Source organism: Schistocerca serialis, chromosome 4 (assembly GCF_023864345.2).
Source record: "Schistocerca serialis cubense isolate TAMUIC-IGC-003099 chromosome 4, iqSchSeri2.2, whole genome shotgun sequence".
Taxonomy (NCBI): Eukaryota; Metazoa; Arthropoda; class Insecta; order Orthoptera; family Acrididae; genus Schistocerca; species Schistocerca serialis.
Genome location: NC_064641.1, coordinates 150,036,188 through 150,058,913, shown reverse-complemented (window position 1 = coordinate 150,058,913; position 22,726 = coordinate 150,036,188). Strand labels below are relative to the sequence as shown.

The 22,726-nt window shown below is 42.8% G+C and overlaps 1 protein-coding gene across 1 annotated transcript in view; it reads left to right on the top strand.

Annotated features, from left to right (window-relative positions):
* LOC126473757 (serine/threonine-protein phosphatase rdgC) overlaps window positions 1–22,726 on the top strand; it is a 1,849,640-nt gene that overhangs the window by 628,162 nt on the left and 1,198,752 nt on the right. The window contains exon 3 of the mRNA XM_050101014.1: window positions 11,783–12,043. Within this exon, the coding sequence (XP_049956971.1) occupies window positions 11,803–12,043 (241 nt within the window). The 5' untranslated portion in view covers window positions 11,783–11,802. The remainder of the gene's footprint in view (window positions 1–11,782; window positions 12,044–22,726) is intronic.

Here is a 22,726-nt window from a genome sequence, read left to right as displayed (position 1 = left end):
GTCGAGGTACTGGCAGAAGTAAAGCTGTGAAGATTGCGCGTGAGTCGTGCTTGGGTAGCTCAGTTGGTAGAGCACTTGCCCGCGAAAGGCAAAAGGTCCCGAGTTCGAGTCTCGGTCCGGCACACAGTTTTAAAATGTCAGGAAGTTTCGTATCAGCGCACACTCCGCTGCAGAGTGAAAATCTCATTCTGGAATGTTTCCTTGAACTTGTTACGATGACTACAGCTGTCTCATCCAACGAGTCAACGTGCTTTTGTTCGAATGGTTCAAATGGCTCAGAGCACTATGGGCCTTAACTTCTGAGGTCATCAGTCCCCTAGATCTTAGGACTACTTAAACCTAACTAACCTAAGGACATCACACACATCCATGCCCGAGGCAGGATTCGAACCTGCGACCGTAGAAGTCGCGCGGTTCCAGACTGTAGCACCTAGAAACACTCGGCCAACCCGTCCGGCCGTGCTTTTGTACACTGCCATGTCTCCTAGATATGAATATCTACGATGCTCTAGTTTTCTTCAAAAGAAACTCAGTGACAGCTCTCTGCTTGGAACACATCTCCGTTACAGACTCCATTCTGAAGGGTACGTATAGCGCCACGATCTATTGGAAATTCACGAAACTATAGGAAGTGCAGTGGGGATATTTCATGATGTCCCACAACAAATTCCGTGTTTTTCAACAGAAATTACTTGAAAAAAAAAAGTGGTACATTACTTGTTGAACGTCATTCGTTAATGAAAATCTTATTTACTATTCAACTTGTTATCTTATTAACCGCATCACCACTTCATTGTCAAAGATGACTTTTTACTGGATGACCGTGAATCAGTCTTGATGAGCAACATCTTTTGCATTTTTATGAAGATAGTAACTGTTCTCGAAAGAACAGGTACCACTGATGACCACGCAGCTTCTCTAGAATAAATGATAACTAATTGAAACTGTCATCAATGGTGTCCGTTCTTTCGAGAACAGTTACTACCTTCATATATATAGTTGAACGCTACCCAGCCATTGACCTCCGTCTGTGCGAATGCGCACAGGTTGCCCAAACTCTTACGGGAATCGTCACCTTAGTGTGCGCGAATAATGAGTGGATGGGCAAATATCTACGTATGTAGATTGTGGACAGTTGGGAATGTGGGTCTCACGGGAAGCGTGCAAGGGATAAGTCCCTGCAGTCGCGCTATTCATCTGTGTCCTGTGTGGAAGACTGAATATGATTCCTCATTCTTTGAATGCTGTAATTTATGACTGCAATTATCTGTCACCTTATTTATGTCATTTCATTGTAGCCATTTTTGTTACTGTTTTTGTTTAATAAAAAAAAGATGGACAGAGGGTCTACCATGTACGCTTAAGAAGATCCCGGGTTCGAGTACCGGTCAGGGCACGCATGTTCAGCTGTTCCCATCGAGGTATATCAACAACGCCTGTCGGCAGCTGAGGGTTTCAATTAATTATCATTTTTGCAGTTATGTTTACAAATATTATAGCTTCTTTGACGACGGTTGTCAGTTAAATCCTGAAGATGGCCTGGTAAGCCGTAAACCGGTTAACCTCAATAAATTAATAGTGTTGAACATAAGCAGCATCGAGTATTTCCATTTATAAATATCTTGGTCTACCAAGAAGCTACGGAAGAATCAGTTAACTGGATCCGATATTACTCCAAGGCGAAAAGAATGTTGGTGCACTGGAGAGGATCATTGTAAAATAGCTTTTGTTTTGTACCACTGTTCTCAATTTCTTGTTATCTCATTTCGACAGAGAAATATAGCTCATCAGCAATTTTGGTTGTTTGCGACCAACGAGTTCCATAAGTTCTCTATCACAAGTTTTCTGCATAGCTTTTCTCCGTAGCTTTGCAGCTTTCCATAATATCTGCACATGAGCTACAAGGCAGCACTGTCATTCCTACAACATCTTTCGTTTGAAATATTGTTTTCATCAGCTTAATTTTCCATTTTCATCGCTACGTACAAGTTTTATTTTTGGTTAGTTATTTCATGAAATTCAGTGACAAGTCTGCAAGAAACTCGTTGTTGGTGTACGTCAATATGATTTTCGCAATCTGCAGAGCTGGCCTCTCCTTACGGTTCTCGCACGCAGAAAAGAAATCTGGAGAGCCACGGGTGAAACGCTCTGAAAACTTAACCTCCTTCGTTACGAAGTTTTTTCGCCGCTAACTCGGTCCTTTGAAAGCCACGAAACTTCCTTTCTTACGTTCGCGAGCCACGCCGCGGTGTGGGCAGTTCTGGGACCTGTCTTGGCCGGAAGACTATTATGGCTTTCTGTTCTTCGTTAGCCTTGGAACTGAGACGTTTAGTAACTTTTTCAGAAGCTTCATTAGAGGCTTATCGTGGTTCTTTCCTGTTTTAAGTAAACGCACTCGAGGAAATAACAAAAAAAGATAACGGCGAGATAAAGCACTTGTGAACTCGATAAAGACGGAGCAGATTGGACCTCGCTGGATATTAAACTCTCCATGACGCGTCGGAATATAAGATGCTACCTCACTCGCGGGTACTCAAATACAGGCACACACGCAAGCAATCGTGCATGCGCACGCACACGGCCGTCCGCACACGGAGACACACACACAAACAAGTGCTCTCTCTCTCTCTCTCTCTCTCTCTCTCTCTCTCTCTCCTTCTCTCCGTTTTCCTGACTTAGTGGGTGTGTTCAAGCTTTCACGCCCATGATTTTGACGCAAACTGTTACCTAAAATGGTTCAATGGTTCAATGGCTCTGAGCACTATGGGACTTAACATCTGAGGTCATCAGTCCCCTAGAACTTAGAACTACTTAAACCTAACTAAGAACATCATACACATCCATGCCCGAGGCAGGATTCGAGCCTATGACCGTAGCAGTCGCTTGGTTCCGGACTGAAGCGCCTAGAACCGCTCGGCCACAGCGGCCGGCAAACTGTTTCCCAATTTTAATCGTTCATATGCAGTGATCTGCATAAGATAACATAGCCTTAGGTGCAATTGATATTCTGAAGAGGGAACAGCTTAGAAATAAGAAACTCGATGAAATTACATCCGTAATGACAATGATCTGCTGGGAGCTAGAGCCACGTGTACTGTCAACGTCAAGGTTACTGAGGGCGAACTACTAGTTCAGCGTGGAATGGTATGAGAGGAATTAGACTAACAGATTTTCAGAAAGAATCACCCGGGTACTTTCCAGAAATGAATTAAGGGCAACACCCGAAAGCTACAGGTGGCGGAGAAAAATATTGACACATGAAAGACGCAGTACATTCCCGTGTCTAATAAGATGTAGGAAAACTGTTGGCATTCAAAACAGCTTCCAGGCACCTCAGGATGGATAAATACAGATTCTCTGTGGTTCCCAAGGAGATCTTACGACGGTTGCCCAGAAAGTAATGAACCGCACTTTTTTTCTCAGTCGAAGAAAATGCTACGGATGCGAAATGCTACGTATGTATTATTTGAAGTCTCCTGAGTGTGCGCGCCAAGTTCCCGCCACTTCCGATAGATAGCGTAGGCGCAGGACTGTTTCAAAATGGCGTCTCTGGGTGATGTGCTTTACAAGCAACGTGTCGTCATTGACTTTCTCACTGCAGAGAAATGAACTGTGGGAAGTATTCACCAACGCTTGTGGAAAGTCTCTGAACCATCTGCTGTCGACAGAAGTACAGCTAGTCGCTGGGAAAGGAGGGTGAGTGAGTCCATCAGAAGGTGGTTCGGCTGAGTTCCTCGATTTACAGCGGTCGAGGAGACGATCCACGGCTGTCACACCTGACATGTTGCGGCGAACTGACGTCATTCGCAAGGACAAACGCATTACGACTCGGCATTTGGCGCTGCATCTGTCAGTCAGCAAAGTAAGTTCACACAGTGAATCACTGGCTCCACCACCAGGACAAGGATTGGTATCGATTGGCCACAAGCGCCCTTGTTTCGCTCTGGAGGAAGACCAAAGAACAGGATGGAGATTTCGTGGAAAAATAGGGTGTGTAGATAAATCATCGTTCTTTCATGTGTGTAATTCTCATTATGTTCAATAAATAATTATTTAAGTAAAAAAATGCGGTGCATTACTTTCTGGGAAACCCTCGTATACCACTCTTCCTGCAAAATAATGACAAGTTCAGGTAACGACCATGCATACGGATTGCGATGATGTACCCTTCTCTCCAAAGGTGACCACAAAGCTCAACAACATTGATATCTGGTTACAGTGGTGGCCAGGGGAGATGCAACAATCTGTCCTCGTGCTCACAAAACCAGTTCTGGGCGATGTGAGCTGTCCGAATAGGGGCCGTGTTGTCTTGGAATACGACATCACCACTGGTAAACAAATATTGTACGTGGGTTGTACATGATACATCAACTGGTCACATATTCGTTGGCAATGAAGCGGCCTTGCAGAGTGGTCATGGGGCCCTTGGAATACCACAATACGATTGCCAAAATCATCACGTTGGCCATGTCACACTGTTGGGACATTAATTCGGCCAGAAGTTGGAAATAGTGTGGAGCAAGACTCAGACTACCAAATTACTTTCTTCCAATGCTCCATAATCTAGATTTTGCGGCCTCCCTACCACGTTTGCATGTAATGGTCATTTTCATCTTTAATGGGAGGTGCTAGAATTCCAACTCATCCTTCAATTACCAGTTTATAGAGTTCCGTTTGTGTTGTTTCAGTGCTGAGAGTGTTCGCGAGTGCGACATTCGGCTCTGTAACGGGTTTTGCAACTGTCATCCCCTCATTTTTCATCTCTTGAATGCTCGTCTGTCACGATTACTGTCACACCTACACTTCCGTCCGGGTTGTGTCTTAGCCGATGATGTCTTTCCACTTTCCCTGTATGCAGGATAAGCCTTCGACACAGTGCCTGTTGAAACGCCAGAGACTTCCCTACCTTGGGTATGGAAGCCACTACCAACAGGAGCACCAACCAATTGCTGACATTGGAATACACTGAGCCCCGACATTATACACTCACAACTACACAGAACACTCTCATGACCGCGACTGACACATGTAGTGTATTACAGACACTGCAGCGCTGCGGCTCGTATTTAAATACTACAGCGCAAACAGCAGGCTTGACTGACATCTGCATTTATGTTCAAGCACGAGTTTCTCGCTGTGTTCTCATATTTTTGTCCAGCTCCTCCAAGTCATGATACTTATATGAGAATCTGAACCCATCAACTTACGAACAACACACAATATCTGCGTCTTAACTACTCAATATTCTCACTGAGTCAGACTGTAGCAGGTTAGAATACTTATTTTAGTATTCTTAATTCTAGGTGGTTGTTGAGCTTTACCTCACGTTTACCGTAACATACTTATAACTGTTTTATAGAATCATACTTCGACGACTCTTCGTACAAAATAACGTGCTACGTCTTCCCATTCAAGAATTCCTCAGTCCAGGGAAGCAGCCTACTCACGCCGTAATAAATGCACATCAGTCTTTCCATTGTGTGCCAGCCAGTCCGCTGTAACTAGCTCTGACGTCATAAATGTTGTGCAATACTTTAAAAGTCAAGTAAATAACCTAAAATGTTTCTAGCATGTCAGGAGTAATACTAAATTAATATGTGTTGAATATCAGTTCAATAACTTTAACCATTTTCGAAATTTGGACGTTTTTCTGTAAAAATCAATGGGGCAACAGAAAAGAGTTAGAGATTTAAAAATTTATACTTAGATTCCTTTTCAATAATAATTTAATAGGAACAGTACTTTGGATCACACAAATTAAGATTTTAGTTGAAATTCATAATTCTCTGGTTTTTGTCTTAAAACTTAAGGAAGCAAGATAGATTAAGTAGGCTAATAAATAAGGCTAGGATGTTTATATTTAAGTAGAATGGAGATCCGCTATAACCATAAAGATGTGAGAAGTTTCATTTGAATAACTATAAAACTATAGCGATAGCGTATCTCCAAAGGGCAGGTTCAGAGCTCGTCTACTGCACATAGTGCAATTAAATTAATTCTCTCGCCCAAAATATTTTGTTTAGCCACGTCAGACTTATATTATGATTACTTACCTGTGTGCTGAATGCACATTTAAATTGAGAGCTTCATCGGCCATCAGCAAAAGAAGCTATGATTTATTCGGTAACTTAATGTGGTGCATTACTAGCCCAGCGGCTAGTCGGGAGAGCCGATTTGATCAGGCGTTCCCTTAGCCGTCCGCACCGCGGCTTTATATATAAGAACGCTGCGCTAGGAAGCAAGGCCCCAGTTCTCTCCAGACGCTGAATAGCACGCCATCTGTGTCGGGAGTCGCGTCGCGTCGGTATCATTGCTACAAACAGCCTCGGATGCCGTATTAAGTTACTCGGGATACGCGTAACCATGAAATCATTTTCGAGTGAAGTGTTAATTCTGGGATGACTTTAATTATCGATCTTCAGTTTGCGTATTGTCGTATTTTCACGTGCTGCCGCGGGACAAACATTCTACCATTATTTAGCGTGGCGTTTGATGAACATAATCATCAAATTGTGGCGAACATTCATTTAAACATTTAATTTGGACATTTATAGTTGCATCAGCGCATTAGACTCTGAACTGCTCTGTTAGTTAGATTATGTGGATTCTTTTGTTTTCATCTGTGACTTTCAGAATACAGAACGTTTTTTCACGACCGTTTTTGATTATAAATCCCAGACAATCTCGTAATTCATCAGAGCTATAAGCTGTAACTATAAGTGTATTCTCAGATGAAGTGGGCACTAGGAATTCTAATTACAGCCTTCACGTTTTGCTAATCACTTTCTGGTTGCCAATATTGTAGTTAGAGAGCCAGTGTTGAGAACGGCGAAAGACAGCATAAATAACATTCTAAATAATAGGAACTGGTTTAACATTCTACAAACCTAACATTTATATAAACAACATAAAAAATTGACATAATTCCACCCGCCGCCCCACACCCCGTACGGACGTTATTTAGACAGCAATTGACTTAAATATTTTTCCGAAATCATGAAATTCCGAAAGGCATGGATCCAACGCATTCAGGCAGTATGCCTTGTTAAAAAAGAGCTGGTCGATCTCGGAGCAGGTACAATCCCTGTGTGTGTGCTCGCCTGTCCCAGGGTGCTGTCAGTTTTACGATGAACCATGACGTATAAGAAAGGGAGGTATCCGCCCTTCTCCGTATCCAATGTAAAATGAAAGTTCTTATGAATGAAATCCAGATGATCCAGGAGTTGATGAAATTTCTTCCCTCTATGAGATCACATTACAAAACTGGTATCCACAAGTAACCTCCCCATTCGTAATCGGCTACTGGACTGCGATATAACTGAGCGTGATCGCAAATGCCTAGTGAAATTTTATAGTAAGGCTATCGCTCAAATGGTTCAAATGGCTCTGAGCACTATGGGACTTAACATCTGTGGTCATCAGTCCCCTAGAACTTAGAACTACTTAAACCTAACTAATCTAAGGACATCACACACATCCATGCCCGAGGCAGGATTCGAACCTGCGACCGTAGCAGTCCCGCGGTTCCGGACTGAGCGCCTGAACCGCTAGACCACCGCGGCCGGCAAGGCTATCGTTACCAAAGGAAAATAACACCGGTTAGACGGAGGAAAGCGTACAACAGACCCCTCTGGAGGAAGAATCTATTCTAATCTTAAGCTAAATACTGATGATAATTTTGAAATAGGGGAATATAGTGCATCGCTACGAACCGCACAGAGGGGGAAACGGTAACATGTAATATTTACTACAAAAGTTACTGATACGATAGAGAAAATACTTACTAGCCAAAAAGGACATAATTAAACGGTCACCTTCCCGCTAGGGCAATGAATTTTTGTGTGCGTAATGGACCTTACTACGTCGCAAACCGTTGTAATAAATTAATTAAGCTGCTTTACCGAGTTGCTAGGCGACGTAATCAACAAGGTGATACGTGTCTCAATTAAAACTGGGCCTCGATATTTTGAATACACTTTCGGTTCATTTTTTTGTCCAAATCAGCACTTGTCTCAAAATTAATTTACCAATTTATTGCATAAAGTCCAAAAGCATTTGCAACTATTGTACTCGATTTACTGGACAGCTCGATCACGCACTAGCGTGTAACGTGTTTCAAATCGAGCGCGCAGGTTCAGTTTTCGCCAGGGGAGTAAACGACTCTTTTGTAATAACGTGATGTGTCTATCCCACGTAAAGTTTAAATGAAACTGGATTTACTCTCCATTCGGGTCAAGATCACAAAATAAAATTCACCATATAGTTCAGCGAACTGTACACATGCACTTTTAGCACTATAAGTAATAACTCGTCTCAGAGTAAAAGCCTCACATAAATTCACACTCTTTATTTATGCATAAAACATTCAAAACAACTTTATATTAAACAAATAAATCATGGCAAGTAATGACTAATTAAACATTAACGATTCTGAATAAACTTCAAGAACTTGTATTTCATAATCTATAAAATTTTATCGCCTGAGAGAAATTATTAGTATGCTAAAAAGGATTCAGATTACAGTTATCTCGTGTGTGGACGATGACGTCACGAATCGACACTTGCTTGGAATGAACGAAATACCTGTACTGAAAAATACTGTCCGTTGAGTAATTTACTGACTTTTATAACAAATTTGGTGCCCCTTGCATCGCTACATGGTAAGTGATGTTTCACAGGAAGTAATTGACTTTCGTTTCATGACATGAAAGATGGTTGGCTGATCCAACTGTGTTCGAATCTATTCGTTGCTCGTATATGGAGGTGCGTCTGCAATCAAACGATGAACGTTGTTCAGCAAACGCTCTATTTTGACTGGTTTGTGTCTGCTGCCGTACATCTACATCTACATCATACTCCGCAAGCCACCTAACGGTATGTGGCACAGGGTACTTTCGGTACCGCTATCTGATCACTCCAACCCTGTTCCACTCGCGGACAGTGCGTGGCAAGAATGATTATCTGTAAGCCTCTGTACTGGCTATAATTTCTCAAATTTTCTCCTCGTGGTCAATACGCGAGATATATGTGGGGGGAAGTAGTATGTTGTCCGACTCCTCTTGGAAAGTGCTGTCCCGAAATTTCAGTAGCAAATCTCTCCGTGATGCACAGCGCCTCTCTTGCAACGTCTACCAGTGGGGTTTGTTTAGCATCTTCGTGACGCTCTCTCTCCAACCTAACAATCCCGTGACGAAACGCGCCGCTCTTTGTTGGATCTTCTCTATCAGTTCTATCTGATAGCGATCCCAGATACATGAACAATGAACAATACTCAAGAATCGGCCGAATAAGCGCCTTATAAACCACTTCTTCCGTGCATGAATTACATTTCCTTAAGATTCCTCCGATGAATCTGAGTCTGATGTCTGCTTTTCCCACTATCTGTTTTACATGGCCATTCCACTTAAGGTCACAGGTTCGAATCCTGCCTCGGGCATGGATGTGTGTGATTTCCTTAGGTTAGTTCGGTTTAAGTAGTTCTAAGTTCTAGGGGACTGATGACCTAAGATGTTAAGTCCCATAGTGCTCAGAACCATTTGAACCATTTTAAGGTCGTTCTGGATAGTTACGCCTAGATATTTAACGGCAGACGCTGTCCCCAGCTGTTCTTCACCGATGGTGTAGCTGTACAGTAGTGGATTTCTTTTCCTATGTATGCGCAATATGTTACATTTATTTACATTCAGGGTCAACTGCCAAAGCCTGCGCCAATCACCAGTTCTCTGCAGGTAGTTCTGCATATTCTTACTATCTTCTGGCGTTGCTGCTTTGGTAAAGACAACTGCGAATAGCCTTAAGGGCATCCGACGCTTTCTACTAGATCATTTATATATATTGTGAAACAGCAACGGTCCTATCACTCTTCCCTGTGATACTTCCGATATTGCCTTTACATCTGTCGACTCATGAGTTATAGAAGATGATAGGAAGGATAATGGGTTTTCAAATTTTGATTTTGGCTGCTTTTGATAATTTCCTTTCTTTTAAACTACGGTGCTGTTGGAAGAGGCGTGCAGAACCTTTGTTACGTGGCTCAGTTATACTTAACAGAGAAGTACAACGTGTATCAACTTTGAGGCCGAAATATTGTACCGAGTGACACGAGACGAGGAAGCGATCGTCCTTCTGGTAGTGAATTTAATAGTTTGCGATTAATTATAAAACAGTGTAGACCGCAAAGCCATCTTTATTACAAGGTGACCTATTTCGATCGTCGCATGACCATCTTCACACCTTCAGAAGTGTAATACGCAACTGGATATAAATTAGAGACATCCATAAAAATAACCTGAAATTATCTACAAAATTAAAAAAAAACAGATACTCTCATTGATGGGCAATGGCTGTACAGGGAACAGGAATCGCAGAATGACAATAGTCAGCTGCAGCAAAAATAATCGTTTGACATTTTCCACAATCAATTTTTATTTTCTCAGAGTAACACCAGTTCCGCCTCCATAACTTAGTGGCCAGCGTGGCTGACTTCCATGTGGAAAACCCCAATTTGATTCCCGCTGCTGCCAGCTGTTTTTCCTTGTTGGGAGGACAGGTGGGACAGGTGTGTGTGTGTGGGGGGGGGGGGGGGCACTCAGCCTCCTGAGACCAAGTAAGGAGCCACTCGACTTATTAGTTGCGATTCAAAGGTCAAGAAACGCGACAACGACCACGAGAGCTGTGTGCTGACCACACGCCGCAAGGTGGCTGGTTATGCCTTGTTGGCCTGACTAGGGCCAGAACACGGAGCTTCACTTTCTTTCACGCTATTTCATGATTTAGTTCAAAGGCGTCGCTATCTATTGTGAGTTACATTCCTGCCACTTTGATAAGGTGCTGTATCATCGGCGTCCAGCACTATATGTCGACCCTGTTCGCTAGACACGTTCTGTACAAGATGTATAAGAGGGTTATAAGTAAATTGCCTTGTGGTTCTGCAGCCTATATGTTACAACAAAATTCCACCCGAACAGGCCATGAACGGTACCGACCGGCCGCCGTGGCATCATCACCGCACAGGCGTCACTGGATGCAGATATTGAGGGGCAAGTGGTCAGCACACCGCTCTCCCGGCCTTATGTCAGTTTACGAGACCGGAGCCGCTACTTCTCAATCAAATAACTCCTCAGTTTGCCTCACAGGAGCTGAGTGCACGCCACTTGCCAACAAGGGATGGTCACCCATCCAAGTACTAGTCCAGCCCGACAGCGCGTAATTTCGGTGACCTGACGGGAATCGATGTTACCACTGCGGCAAGACGTTTGGCCCAACGTAGATGATGTTACTTGAAGTTTCTGCACCATCTACTGTCAAGTGTAATTTTCTGTTGTGCAGGAATAATTTAATTATTATTAATAAGTGGACAGCCTCAGCGGCGTATTTCTGTCGAGATTTTGTCCTGTAAAATGTCAAGTCAGGAACATCTTCAGCCGTCTATATTTCAAATTTTATATTACTTGTGGGGCCAGTTTTGGCGTTTCACTAAGCCATCTTCAGGTCCCTTGACCTACGTGTCGACTGCACATGATGTTGAATTCTTCCAACACGTCGCTCAGGGCTCCTGAAGACGGCGTAGTGAAACAACGAAACTGGTTGCATAAGTAAAATAAAATTTGAGATATAGACGGCCAAGGGTTTTTTTGATTTGACGTTTCATGTTGAACAACCGAAGTCCCTCATCCGTCCTGTATAAAGACTGACTTACAGAGACTTAGCCATATGTTTTGTTTACACATGTGGCGACAGTGGAGTGGGTTAACGGGTCCCTCGGTGCCACGTTGTGTTGCAGACTCGCATCCGGCAGCAGCCATGATGGGGTGCGGGGGTTCCCGCGGGCTGTGTCCTTGCGTGCGCGCCAAGGGCCTGAGCGCCGCGCCGGACAGCGACTCTGACGCCAGCGACGCCAGCTCCGCCAAAAGCGCCCTCCACCAGCAGCCGCAGCAGCAGGGTGGGGGTGGCGCCTGTCCGCCCGCCAGCGGACTGCTCGCCGCGCTGTTCCGCTGCCGCAAGGCGCGCAAGAGCGAGTTCAGCATGCCCAAGGTCGAGAGGAGTAAGTACTAGACCGTCTACATCTCACACGGAACGGCTGGTCTCCGTCTACATGCTCGTACGTAATGTTAAGACTATATGTCGAGTATCGGTGTGCACTTCATTGATGAAATCGTCTCGGGTAGTGCTGTCTTGTTGTCGGAACGTTTCGCCGAGTTTCCCACTCTTCATCTTCAGGCGAAGTGTCAGATTTATGTCTAGTTTGTTCCTGGACGTAAACCCGACATTACGCCTGAAGATAGAGGGTGGGAAGCTCGTCGAAACGTTGCAACAACATGACGCCATGGCCCGCCTGATAACCTGAGACGACTTAATCAACCAAACTCGCCGAGAATGCCTGCATTTTCAGTGCCCTATCCTCAGATCAATTACAGAGGCACTATTGTTCCTCTGTAGATGTTCTGTGGAGAGAGGCGCAGGTGCCTGTTTCCCAAGCTGTGTGTATTGTGTTTTATCTGTCGTAGCGTTAATACACCTCGTTCCGATTCGTAAAGTTAAAAAAAAGAAAGATCTATCGACCGTGTAAAGCTACACGACATCACTACTTCTTTTTATTTACTAGTTATATACTAGTTTGCATGTTCGCTTGCCTTAGAAAAAAAGGGGAACTGATGTATTAAGATTTCTTGTTAGAAATGTGGACGAATTTAGTCGTAACAAATATAATGATTATCGCCTTTGTTAGGAAACGATCCCTTAACTTAAGAAAAGTACTCACTTCGGTGCACTCAACCGCTGGGTTTTGCGCTAGCAGTCAAATTCAAATAACAAGATTTAAACTCTGATGCTCTTAGTATTTTCAGTTTACAACAGCTAAATAGTTTTCGCTTGCTTTCCGATTATACTCTTCTTTAAAAAAGACTTGAACAGTTGCTATGAAATTTTGACACAAATACTCTCCTGCTTCGATGGGGTCGAGCTCCGTCTTGCGCGAACCACATCTTGTTGAAATCAGGGTCACTTTGGATAATGTGGACGATATCATCTTCCAAAATCTACACACACCGTTTGGTAGTCACCGAGTCATCAAGGAATATCACACCGATTATTCCGTGACTGGACATTGCATATCACACAGTCACCCGTTGAAGAGACTTCTCGATCGGGAAATGCGGATTTTCAGTCCCCCAAATGCGCTGATTTTGCTTCTTGACGAACCCATCCAAATGAATGTGGGCTTCATCGCTAAACCAAACGATACAGGCGCATACTAGTGCCTATCATGCCCAACGGCCAACCGTGCAGTTTGAACGTCCTGACACAAACAGCGCAGATTTTATGAGCATTTTATTTCATATAATTGCCTCCTGCACATTCAATTTAAAACAAAAAATGCGATGAATATTCTACTGAGTTAACGAATAACTTCTACTAGTATGCACCTAAGGTTGTTGTACAGCATTACGTAGTGTCCCTCTGCCAGCAGTTCGCTGGTCAAGCCATCGACGACTCTAGAATCATCTTCACGGTTTTCTCCGGTATTTTTCGTCAATCGCTGACAGAGTTAACGCAGATATTTTACATGCGTCCAATGTCGTAACGGAACTGTGTGGTTTGCGAGCCCAATAAAGCCGACAACAGCCGCTGGAGAGCGCTGAACGCGCAGATCGCATTAATCAGTTCGCCCCTGTGCCGGTGGCGCTGTCTGTCTAAGGTGGATGTCTCGTCCGCGTCCACGTCAACGTTAACGTTAGCTGCCTCGTCCCGTGGGGGGACGGCTTAAAGAGTGCGTGGTCTCTGGCCGTTTTCAATGGTGGGACTTGGCCGACGCTAGGGAAGCTCCGAGGTAAAGGAACTAAGGGAACGTTTCAAACAGATGGTGTGCAATCATATCATCCAGAACCACGTTGTTACTATGGGATGCAGAAACCACAGCCTCTCAAGTGTTCCTCTAATCTCCATGCGTCATATCGCATAGAGATTAGCATGGGTGAAGGAAAACCAATACAAGTCGCGATACTTTTTGGCGCACGAATACATCAGCAAATTTTATGGCGGGGTTGCGATCATGGCATAATTCCGTAGGTCTTCGATATATCCTCGTTTACATGATAAAACAGTGTCTGGGTTACGTTTACTCTTGTGGTGTACAATACAGGAACCTACTGATACATCTGTTCGCTCGCTTACAGCACCCTATAGGCAAAGTGTGTGCTCAGCAAGGCAACAGATTAGGCCACTGCATCCGAGTAGTCTCAGAAAGGTTCGAGGAACCCTCTACTTGTATAATGGTACTGATATAAAAGCCAAGTCAGGTGACTGTAATCCCATTGAGCAATGCTGCTACGCTGCTGAACTAAGCGAACTTCCGACTTCCGACCCGACTCCAAATAATCTGCTAAAAACGTTTATAATCTAAAAATAACTCATGTCGAAACGAAACTATATGGGGGTTTCAAACAAGGCTGCTTGGTTCAGTGACCGTTGATAAATTAAAGTTGAACTAAATAAGCCCTCGGTCACACTTTTTAGTCATTTTGACCAGGTTTCAACACTTATATGAGTGCCTTCATCAGAAATTAAATTTTTAAAGTGACCTAAACATAAGTACAAATTTATGGGAAAAAATGTTTTACATAAAAAAGTGCAAGTACTGACTAACAGTACAAGAAAGAGACAGTACTTACATGTCACGTATAAAATAAGTATTTATTTTATACGTAATATGTAAGTACCGTACTTACACTGTTTTACAGGCCACTTTAAATATTTAATTTCTGATGAAGGCACTCACAGAAGTGTTGAAACCTGGTCAAAAAGAGTAAAAATAGTGACCTAGGGCTTATTTAGTTCAACTTTAAAACTATACTATTCTAGATCCCACTGAAGACGCCTTAGAGGAAAAGGACGAAACGCTTCTGGGAGAAATAAATTTCAGTGCTGCAAAAAAGGCTGTTTTTGTTTACAAAACAAATAAATCTGCTAAAAGTGTGGATGTTGGTTGCGCGACCATGTATCAGGATGACTCTGTAATGCTTCTTGTGTGTTACGGAGACCACGTCACAACATGACGTTCCCAAATCTCCACATATGCTCCACACGCTACTATACAGTGAATGACGGACGATTCTGTGTGCCAGTATTGTCGTTTCGCTGTCCTATTTAATTTGGTTACCGAAAGAAAATTTACAATCTGTGTGCCTCCGTCCGCGCAATAACCACTCTTATCATATATTTCAATGATCCCTACACGAGGTATACTCCATCAGTCCACAAAGTTTGGAAGTGGATTAATAAAAAAAAAAAAAAAAAAAAAAACAGAGAAACGTTAAGATAGTGATTTCAATACTTCGTGTGTTCTACAGTCTACAGAACAACGCACCGAACATTCATGCAACCATACGAAAATGTCAGAAAAGTTGTTCTTTGGGGTGTAGTCAAACTCGGGCGTCTGCTTGTCACATTGGATAGAATTTCGGTTATGTCATTAATGCGTTGACCCTTCATGGGAATTTCTGCACTGTGTCGGTTTGTGGTGGGTTTGTATTGCTAACAAAGTCTCATCGCTCCTGAAGATTTTTTCCAAAAAAGAATTACCAGTGTCTTGCATTTCAGTCAAATCACGGGAGGCGCCCATGCGTCGTTGTTTTTGTTCAGGAGTCAAGGAATGTGGGAAACACTTTTATCTTTTTCAAAACGTTTTGGAGAATGTCTTGGACACACTATCTGCAGCTGCTCCACTACGATTCACTACTTGACACTGTCTTCTCGTAACTGACTTGTCGAATGCACAGCTTTTGTTTGCAGTTATTACTTCATGCCGCCACCGTAGTTACAGGACTGAAGGCGCTTATACGCCGGCAATACAGTCTTGGAACTATTTGGACGGATAGTGTACGATGATGGCATAATAATGGTCTCATTGTTTTCTTACACGACAGAGTCCTCACCTATCCGACAGGCGTTCCCGCGAAATACGCTATTTATCTTTCAAAGATTCTCAAAAAATAGTTCAAATGGCTCTGAGCACTATGGGACTTATCATCTGAGGTCATCAGTCGCCTAGAACTCAGAACTACTTAAACCTAACTAACCTAAGGACATCACACACATCCATGCCCGAGGCACGGTTCGAACTTGCGACCGTAGCAATCGCGTGGTTCCAGACTGAAGTGCCTAGAACCGCTCGGCCACACCTGCCGGCTGAAAGGTTCTGATCTAAGTTTCCCGTGAATTTCTGTTACACATTCATGTGTACCATGCCGACGTCTCACGATCATGGCAAAGGACCTGAGTATTTGTTTGAGGTCCGGTGTCATGCCTACTTGGCCTCCGGGTGAAATTAAATGTCAAGCGCTACTGGGTAGACATTTTTATTTAAATCGCTGGTTAATGCATTGTAGATACTGGGGAGATGTGTTATTATACACCAAGATGGCTTGATACGCCTCTTAAGACCCTTTTCCGATCTTTTTGAGACCCGAGTATTTAGTGATCCACTACCGTTATTGTTTTTTCTACACCTACATAAAACTTTGCTCATTCCTGATACGGCGCTGTTGTGCACTTCGTCTTTACAAACACTACGCAAGTAACAGACACTCCTTTCTCTGCCTCGTGATGGCTGGGTGTTGTGTTATGTCCTTAGGTTAGTTAGGTTTAAGTAGTTCTAAGTTCTAGGGCACTGATGACCTCAGTAGTTAAGTCCCATAGTGCTCAGAGCCATTTTTGAACAGACACTCTGTGGGTTTTCTGGTTTTACCGATACTTCTTCGAATGTTAGCGGTATTGCTCGATGATATTACTACTGAAATTTACAGTGAGAATTATTAAGACAGTTACCTTCCTACGATATCAGGCCGATAAGTGACAGAGGCCTACAACGATGGTGAATAGACCCCTGAGATATCATCCGAAGTTAGAAGCACTAGCCCGGACTCGGAGCAGTTGAACGTTGCTACAAGTCACGAACCATCCACATGGGTTGATATTAGAGATTGTTGGCCCTCTGCCATTATCATTTGTCTATTCAAATGCGTCCTCTGTAAAAATGTTAATTGTTCGTGACTGCTCTCTTCTTGTCTGAAATGTTGTGTTAACCAAAGCAGATATGTGTGAATAATTCACAGCTACATTATGCAAAAAAGTAACACTTTCTCGAATCACCGTAAATGTCTCCTGTTCTGACGCAAAATTTTGGAACTTGGCTTGCTCTGTACTGGCGCAAAAACGTGATGCCCTGCTACTTCACTCTTTGATGCTAAATCACAGAAGACTCAGTTTTTACAGTTTCTAACTCACAGTTCAACAAGAACTGATATTTTGATCAGACAGAATGGGCATATTATAAGCGAGACGGAACAGTTCAAGTTCCTAGGCGTACGGATAGATAGTAAGCTTTTGTGGAAAGCCCAAGTTCAGGATCTTGTTCAGAAAATAAATGCTGCTTTATTTACCATGAGAACAGTATCTGAAATAAGTGACAGTTAAACACGAAAAGTAGTCTACTTCGCACATTTTCATACGCTTATGTCATATGGTATTATTTTTGGGGTAATTCTTCTGATTTAAAAACGGTATTTTTGGCTCAAAAACGGGCTGTTCGAGCTATATGTGGTGTAAGTTCGAGAACCTTTTGTCGACCCCTATTCAATAGTCTGGGAATTCTGACACTGCTCTCACAGTATATATTTTCTTTAATGTCATTTGTTGTTAGCAATATTAGCTTATTCCCAAGAGTTAGCAGCTTTCACTCAGTTAACACTAGGCAGAAATCAAATCTGCATGTGGAATGCACTTCCTTGACTCTTGTGCAGAAAGGAGTGCACTAGTCTGCTCCATCCATTTTCAATAAGCTACCGCAAGAACTCAAAAATCTTAGCAGTAGCCCAAACGCTTTTAAATCTAAACTGAAGAGTTTCCTCATGGCACACTCCTTCTATTCTGTCGAGGAGCTCCTGGAAGAGCTGAAAAATTAAGCAAATTCCAGTGTTACATTGTTGATTTTCTTTATTTAAACTTACGAATTGTCGCCTGAATACGTTTTTTGTATTTCATTTTATCTGTTTCTACTATCGTGTTATAATTTCATGTATTGACTCGTTCCATGACCATGGAGACTTCTCCTTAATTTGGTCTCACGGAAGAATAAATAAATAAAAAATAAATAAATAAGTACAAAGTGACGGAGAGCTAACGACAAGTGCATAAAATTATTTATCCGTCAAGTTGAGCACTAACGGGTGTCAGAGTAACTAGCGTCACGTCAGCCTATGCGAAGAATTAGACGGAAGAGCGCGGTCGGCTCTCAGTGGACGCCAGCAAGCACTGCAGTGCCGGCGTCCCGTTTACGTGGGTCAGCGACCGCGTGCGCCGGCAGGAGCTATGACCGGCCCTTCCGTGAGGGGTCGCAGCGGCTGGAGACTCTCGGATAACGGACGACGTAATTCGACTCGTGAATTTGTCATCCGTAAGGGACGGCATTATGAGGGCTGCGACAGTTGCTCAATACAAATAAAACAGTGTCTGCGTCAGTCATTTGTTTATCTTGCTGCTATGCGTTTCGATTCTTCACATCATCTTCTTCAGGTAGTGAATTGTTTATTTATATAGTTCACCAACACCAGCTACGTAAATAAACTATTCTCCACCAGAGGCCATAGAGAAGCGTAGTGGCAAAGTAAACAAGTGACTGGCACAGAAACTGTTTTATTTGTGATTCCATTCTCTGTTCGCGAGAGCTGTAGAATTTTATCTGTATTATTTTTAGCTACAGTATTATTTTCTAACAGTAAAAATGTAGCAAAACGAAACTAATTTCCTTAAGACTTCTGATGTAAATGACGGTACTTTCATGACTTCCCGTCAGAAAAGATGAAAATGTAAATTAGGTATTAACGTTCCACGGCAAATTAAGTAATCAGCAACGACTGAACAGCCTCGAGCGGAAAAGATGGGCTGATTAGAACGAGGACTATTCACAGAACCCATACTACATTCGGCTACAGCGCTTCAAGGGACACGCCGAAATCCCAAACATGGATGGCTCAATGGGGATTTGAACCCTACTCCCATGGAATGAAAATCCAGTATACACTATCGTACAATGAAACTGAAGCAGCCTTTTTGTTGAATTTCGTCACAAGGGACGTACCACAGTTCTATGACACATACCGATAGTTGATATACAATGATTACTGTACTAAAATCCAACTGCATATAAGTGTTAAAAATTAACTGCTGGTTTTCTATGCAGCTGGCTGAAGTCCAGTGTGGATGCGGGGAAATAATTTCATTCACAGGGTACAAAACAACGCACTGTCTCATTGCTCCTAGGATCTGCTCTCTTCTTGTCTGAAGTGCTTATTGCCACTTTTCTCTGCCGTGAAAGCCTACACTCCAGAGAAACAACTTCAGAAACGACTACCTGACCCTTAAATTTGTATCATACTATGTTAACAAATGTGCCCTTCTCACAAATGCTTTTCTTGTCATACCAGTCCGCACTTTGTTTCCTCTCTAATTCTCTTATTAGCAGTGATATTAGCCGGCCGCTGTGGCCGAGCGGTTCTTGGCGCTTCAGTCCAGAACCGCGCTGCAGCTGCGGTCGCAGCTGCCTCGGCCATGGATGTGTGTGATGTCCTTAGGTTAGTTATTTTTACGTTCTAGGGGACTGATGACCTCAGATGTTAAGTCTCATAGTGCTTAGAGCCACTTGAACCATTTGAACAATGATATTGCTGCCTAAACTCCCTGTAGTTTTGGTCAAGTTCGTCAAAGATTTCATCTAAATTCACTAATGGTATAAACATAGGTTGTTTTTCCTTTAAACTATTTTCTTAGTACTGCCTCGTGCCTACGGAGTGGAAATGATCTTCCTCGAGGTCGTCTTCTACCACTTTCTCTATTTTTCTGTCGATGACTTGTTATAATGGTAGTTTGGTAATACACTGGTCAAATGGTTCAAATGGCTCTGAGCACTATGCGACTTAACTTCTGAGGTCATCCGTCGCCTAGAACTTAGAACTAATTAAACCTAACTAACCTAAGGACATCACACACATCCATGCCCGAGGCAGGATCCGAACCTGCGACCGTAGCGGTCGCTCGGCTCCAGACTGCAGCCCCTAGAACCGCACGGCCACTCCGGCCGGCAATACACTGGTCGGTGCCTGCTTTCTTTGGAATCGGAATCCTCAATTACTACATATTTGGTTTTCCAAAACGAAGAATTTTGTTTACATATTACTCAGTTTCATGATATTCGATGCAGTGTTTATTTAGGTGCGGGTTATTTTCACCAATAATCATATCAAAAATAGTAACAAAAGACAATAATGAACTATCCCAGTTGAAAATCACAAGCATATTAGCCTAGAAAAGGTTGTGTTAACCAATGCAGATACATCTGAATATTTCACAGCTACACTACGCAAAAAATTAACACTTTCTCGAATCACCGTAAATGCCTCCTGTTCTGACGCATAATTTTGGAACTTTGCTTCCTCTGTAGTGGGGCAAAAGCGTGATGCCCTGCTACTTCACTCTTTGGCTTGGTGACAGTTCAAACAGCAAGGTACCGGCATATGGGAAAAAAGACCACAGCTCAGCAGTTCACGTGAATTTACACTGTTTAGCCCTCCTGTTTCGAGCCCTCGCGTGACGTGATCATAGAGGGGTGCAGCACTGACGCGTGTGTGAATAAAACGGCAAAGGCTCTCTCTAAGACCGTCGAGTTCAGCAACGCCCTCGGTGACACCCGCGCACGCTTGTCAAGCACATTAAAAATGTACGTGTCAGAGAATATGCTATTTTCCTATGATAAAAATATGGTTCGAATTGTTACAAGGGTTATTCGGAAAGTAAGGAAAGATAGATCGCGAAATGGAAACCACAGTGAAAATCAAAACTGTTTTGTTTTCAACAGTTAGCTACAACTTAGAAGTTTGTCATAGCGTTGTACCAACTTTCCAATACCCTCGTTATAGAAGTCAGCCACCAGTGCTTTCCGCCAAGTCTCTACGCTGACCTACAGCTCGTTGTCTGGGTCAAAATGTTGTCTTCATGTGAGCAGAGATGAAACTCAGAGGGAGACAATTACGGGCTGTATTGTGGGCAATCAAACGTTTCCAATTGAAAAATATGCAGGAGAATCTTCATTACCCCAGCAGAATGCGGCTGAGAATTTTCTTGAAGAAGAAAGCGCACGACAGTTATGTAATGTTGGCTGCATAGCTTCAGGCTATGTGCTCAGAACTGAAAAGAACGTCGTAACGCGATCGACGGGAATACTAGAGACACTACCCAAGACACATGTGCAAAACTTCATCGGACTTATACTGTGGTTTCCACTTCGCTACCGGTCGTTCCTTACTTTCCGAATATCCCTCGTTTTATTCTGATTAGTTACAACATTTAAATAGCATTTACAGTGAATGTTATCTCAAAATATGTTATTTTTACGGAATTAAAGCTTAAAAATCATTAACTATCAAGATCTGATCACGCAATCGAAAACACTATGCTATTGGCTGATGCTCTGGTGACGTCAAAGGCTAGCAGTAAGACGAAGCTATACGTGTGTTATAGGAGAGTTAGCCGAAATTACGACGTTTTTACGTACTTTTTCTGCAGACAGTTTAGTTATTTACTTATAGAATTCGCAGTTACACCTTTTAAGTTATAATAGAATATATTTTGTGAACACTGATAGTGGAAGCCTTGCGAAACTTGATGCATTTATGCTCCACCGATTTAGAGCGGCGATATGGGCAATGAGGGACATTCTTATCTCTGTTCCCTCAAGCTCATTAAATTCTCTCAAAACCAATGAATTATACAGCTTTTACAAATGGTTTCTGTATGTTATAACTAGATTGCCGACTATCAGTCATGAGCTACGACGCAAAGCACAGTCAAATTCTTCTGGGCAGAGCCTAGTGCCGATTTTTTTCTGTAGAAGAAATTCAGCAGACAAGCTTTTTTGGCAGTTGGCGTTCGGTGGTGCAACGGATATCCCACCCAACTACAGTTGAAAAGGTCACATTTTCGGATCCCAGGAGGTCATATATTTTTAAAACTTTTGTACGAAATACGAAAATAGCTTTAGCAAGAACTGATTGTAGCAGTTCTTTTGATTGTGAGATGTATTATATACAGCTTGACGTTAGTCTTAGTCTGAGAAATGGACAACGGAGCATAGACGCACTTACTTTGCGAACAAACAATTAACTTTTTTGGAAAGCATTGCTAGTAATTAAGATATCACAATACGGCCACACTACAACGAGGTGCAAGACGTTGAAGTTATACGGAGAGATATAAAGCGTGTATTACTTGCAGGTCACACGAACGCAAAGGCTGTGACGTTTGTGAGTGTGAGATACGTTGGCGTCTGAAGCAGACTTTCATCATCTCTATATACGATGATGAAACTGCAAAAATTTAAACTGCGAGCATCCTAGCTAGACAGTACGAAGATAAAAACATTGTTTCCCACAAAGAAAACAGTATATGTCACATTAACTAGAAAATATCTTTTTGAACGTAAAGTGTGTGAACAGCGATTGCAAATTTAAGCGCACGTAAGCAACAAGGAAAACACAATAATATTCTGTCTCTGATCGGTGTGGTGACGTTTTGAAACTGTGATTTGATTTTTATATGAGAGGACTGTCTAGTATTCGCAGATACGTTAAAATGATCTTTCGGGGTAGAGTCTAACCGGAGATCTATGGGCATCAAC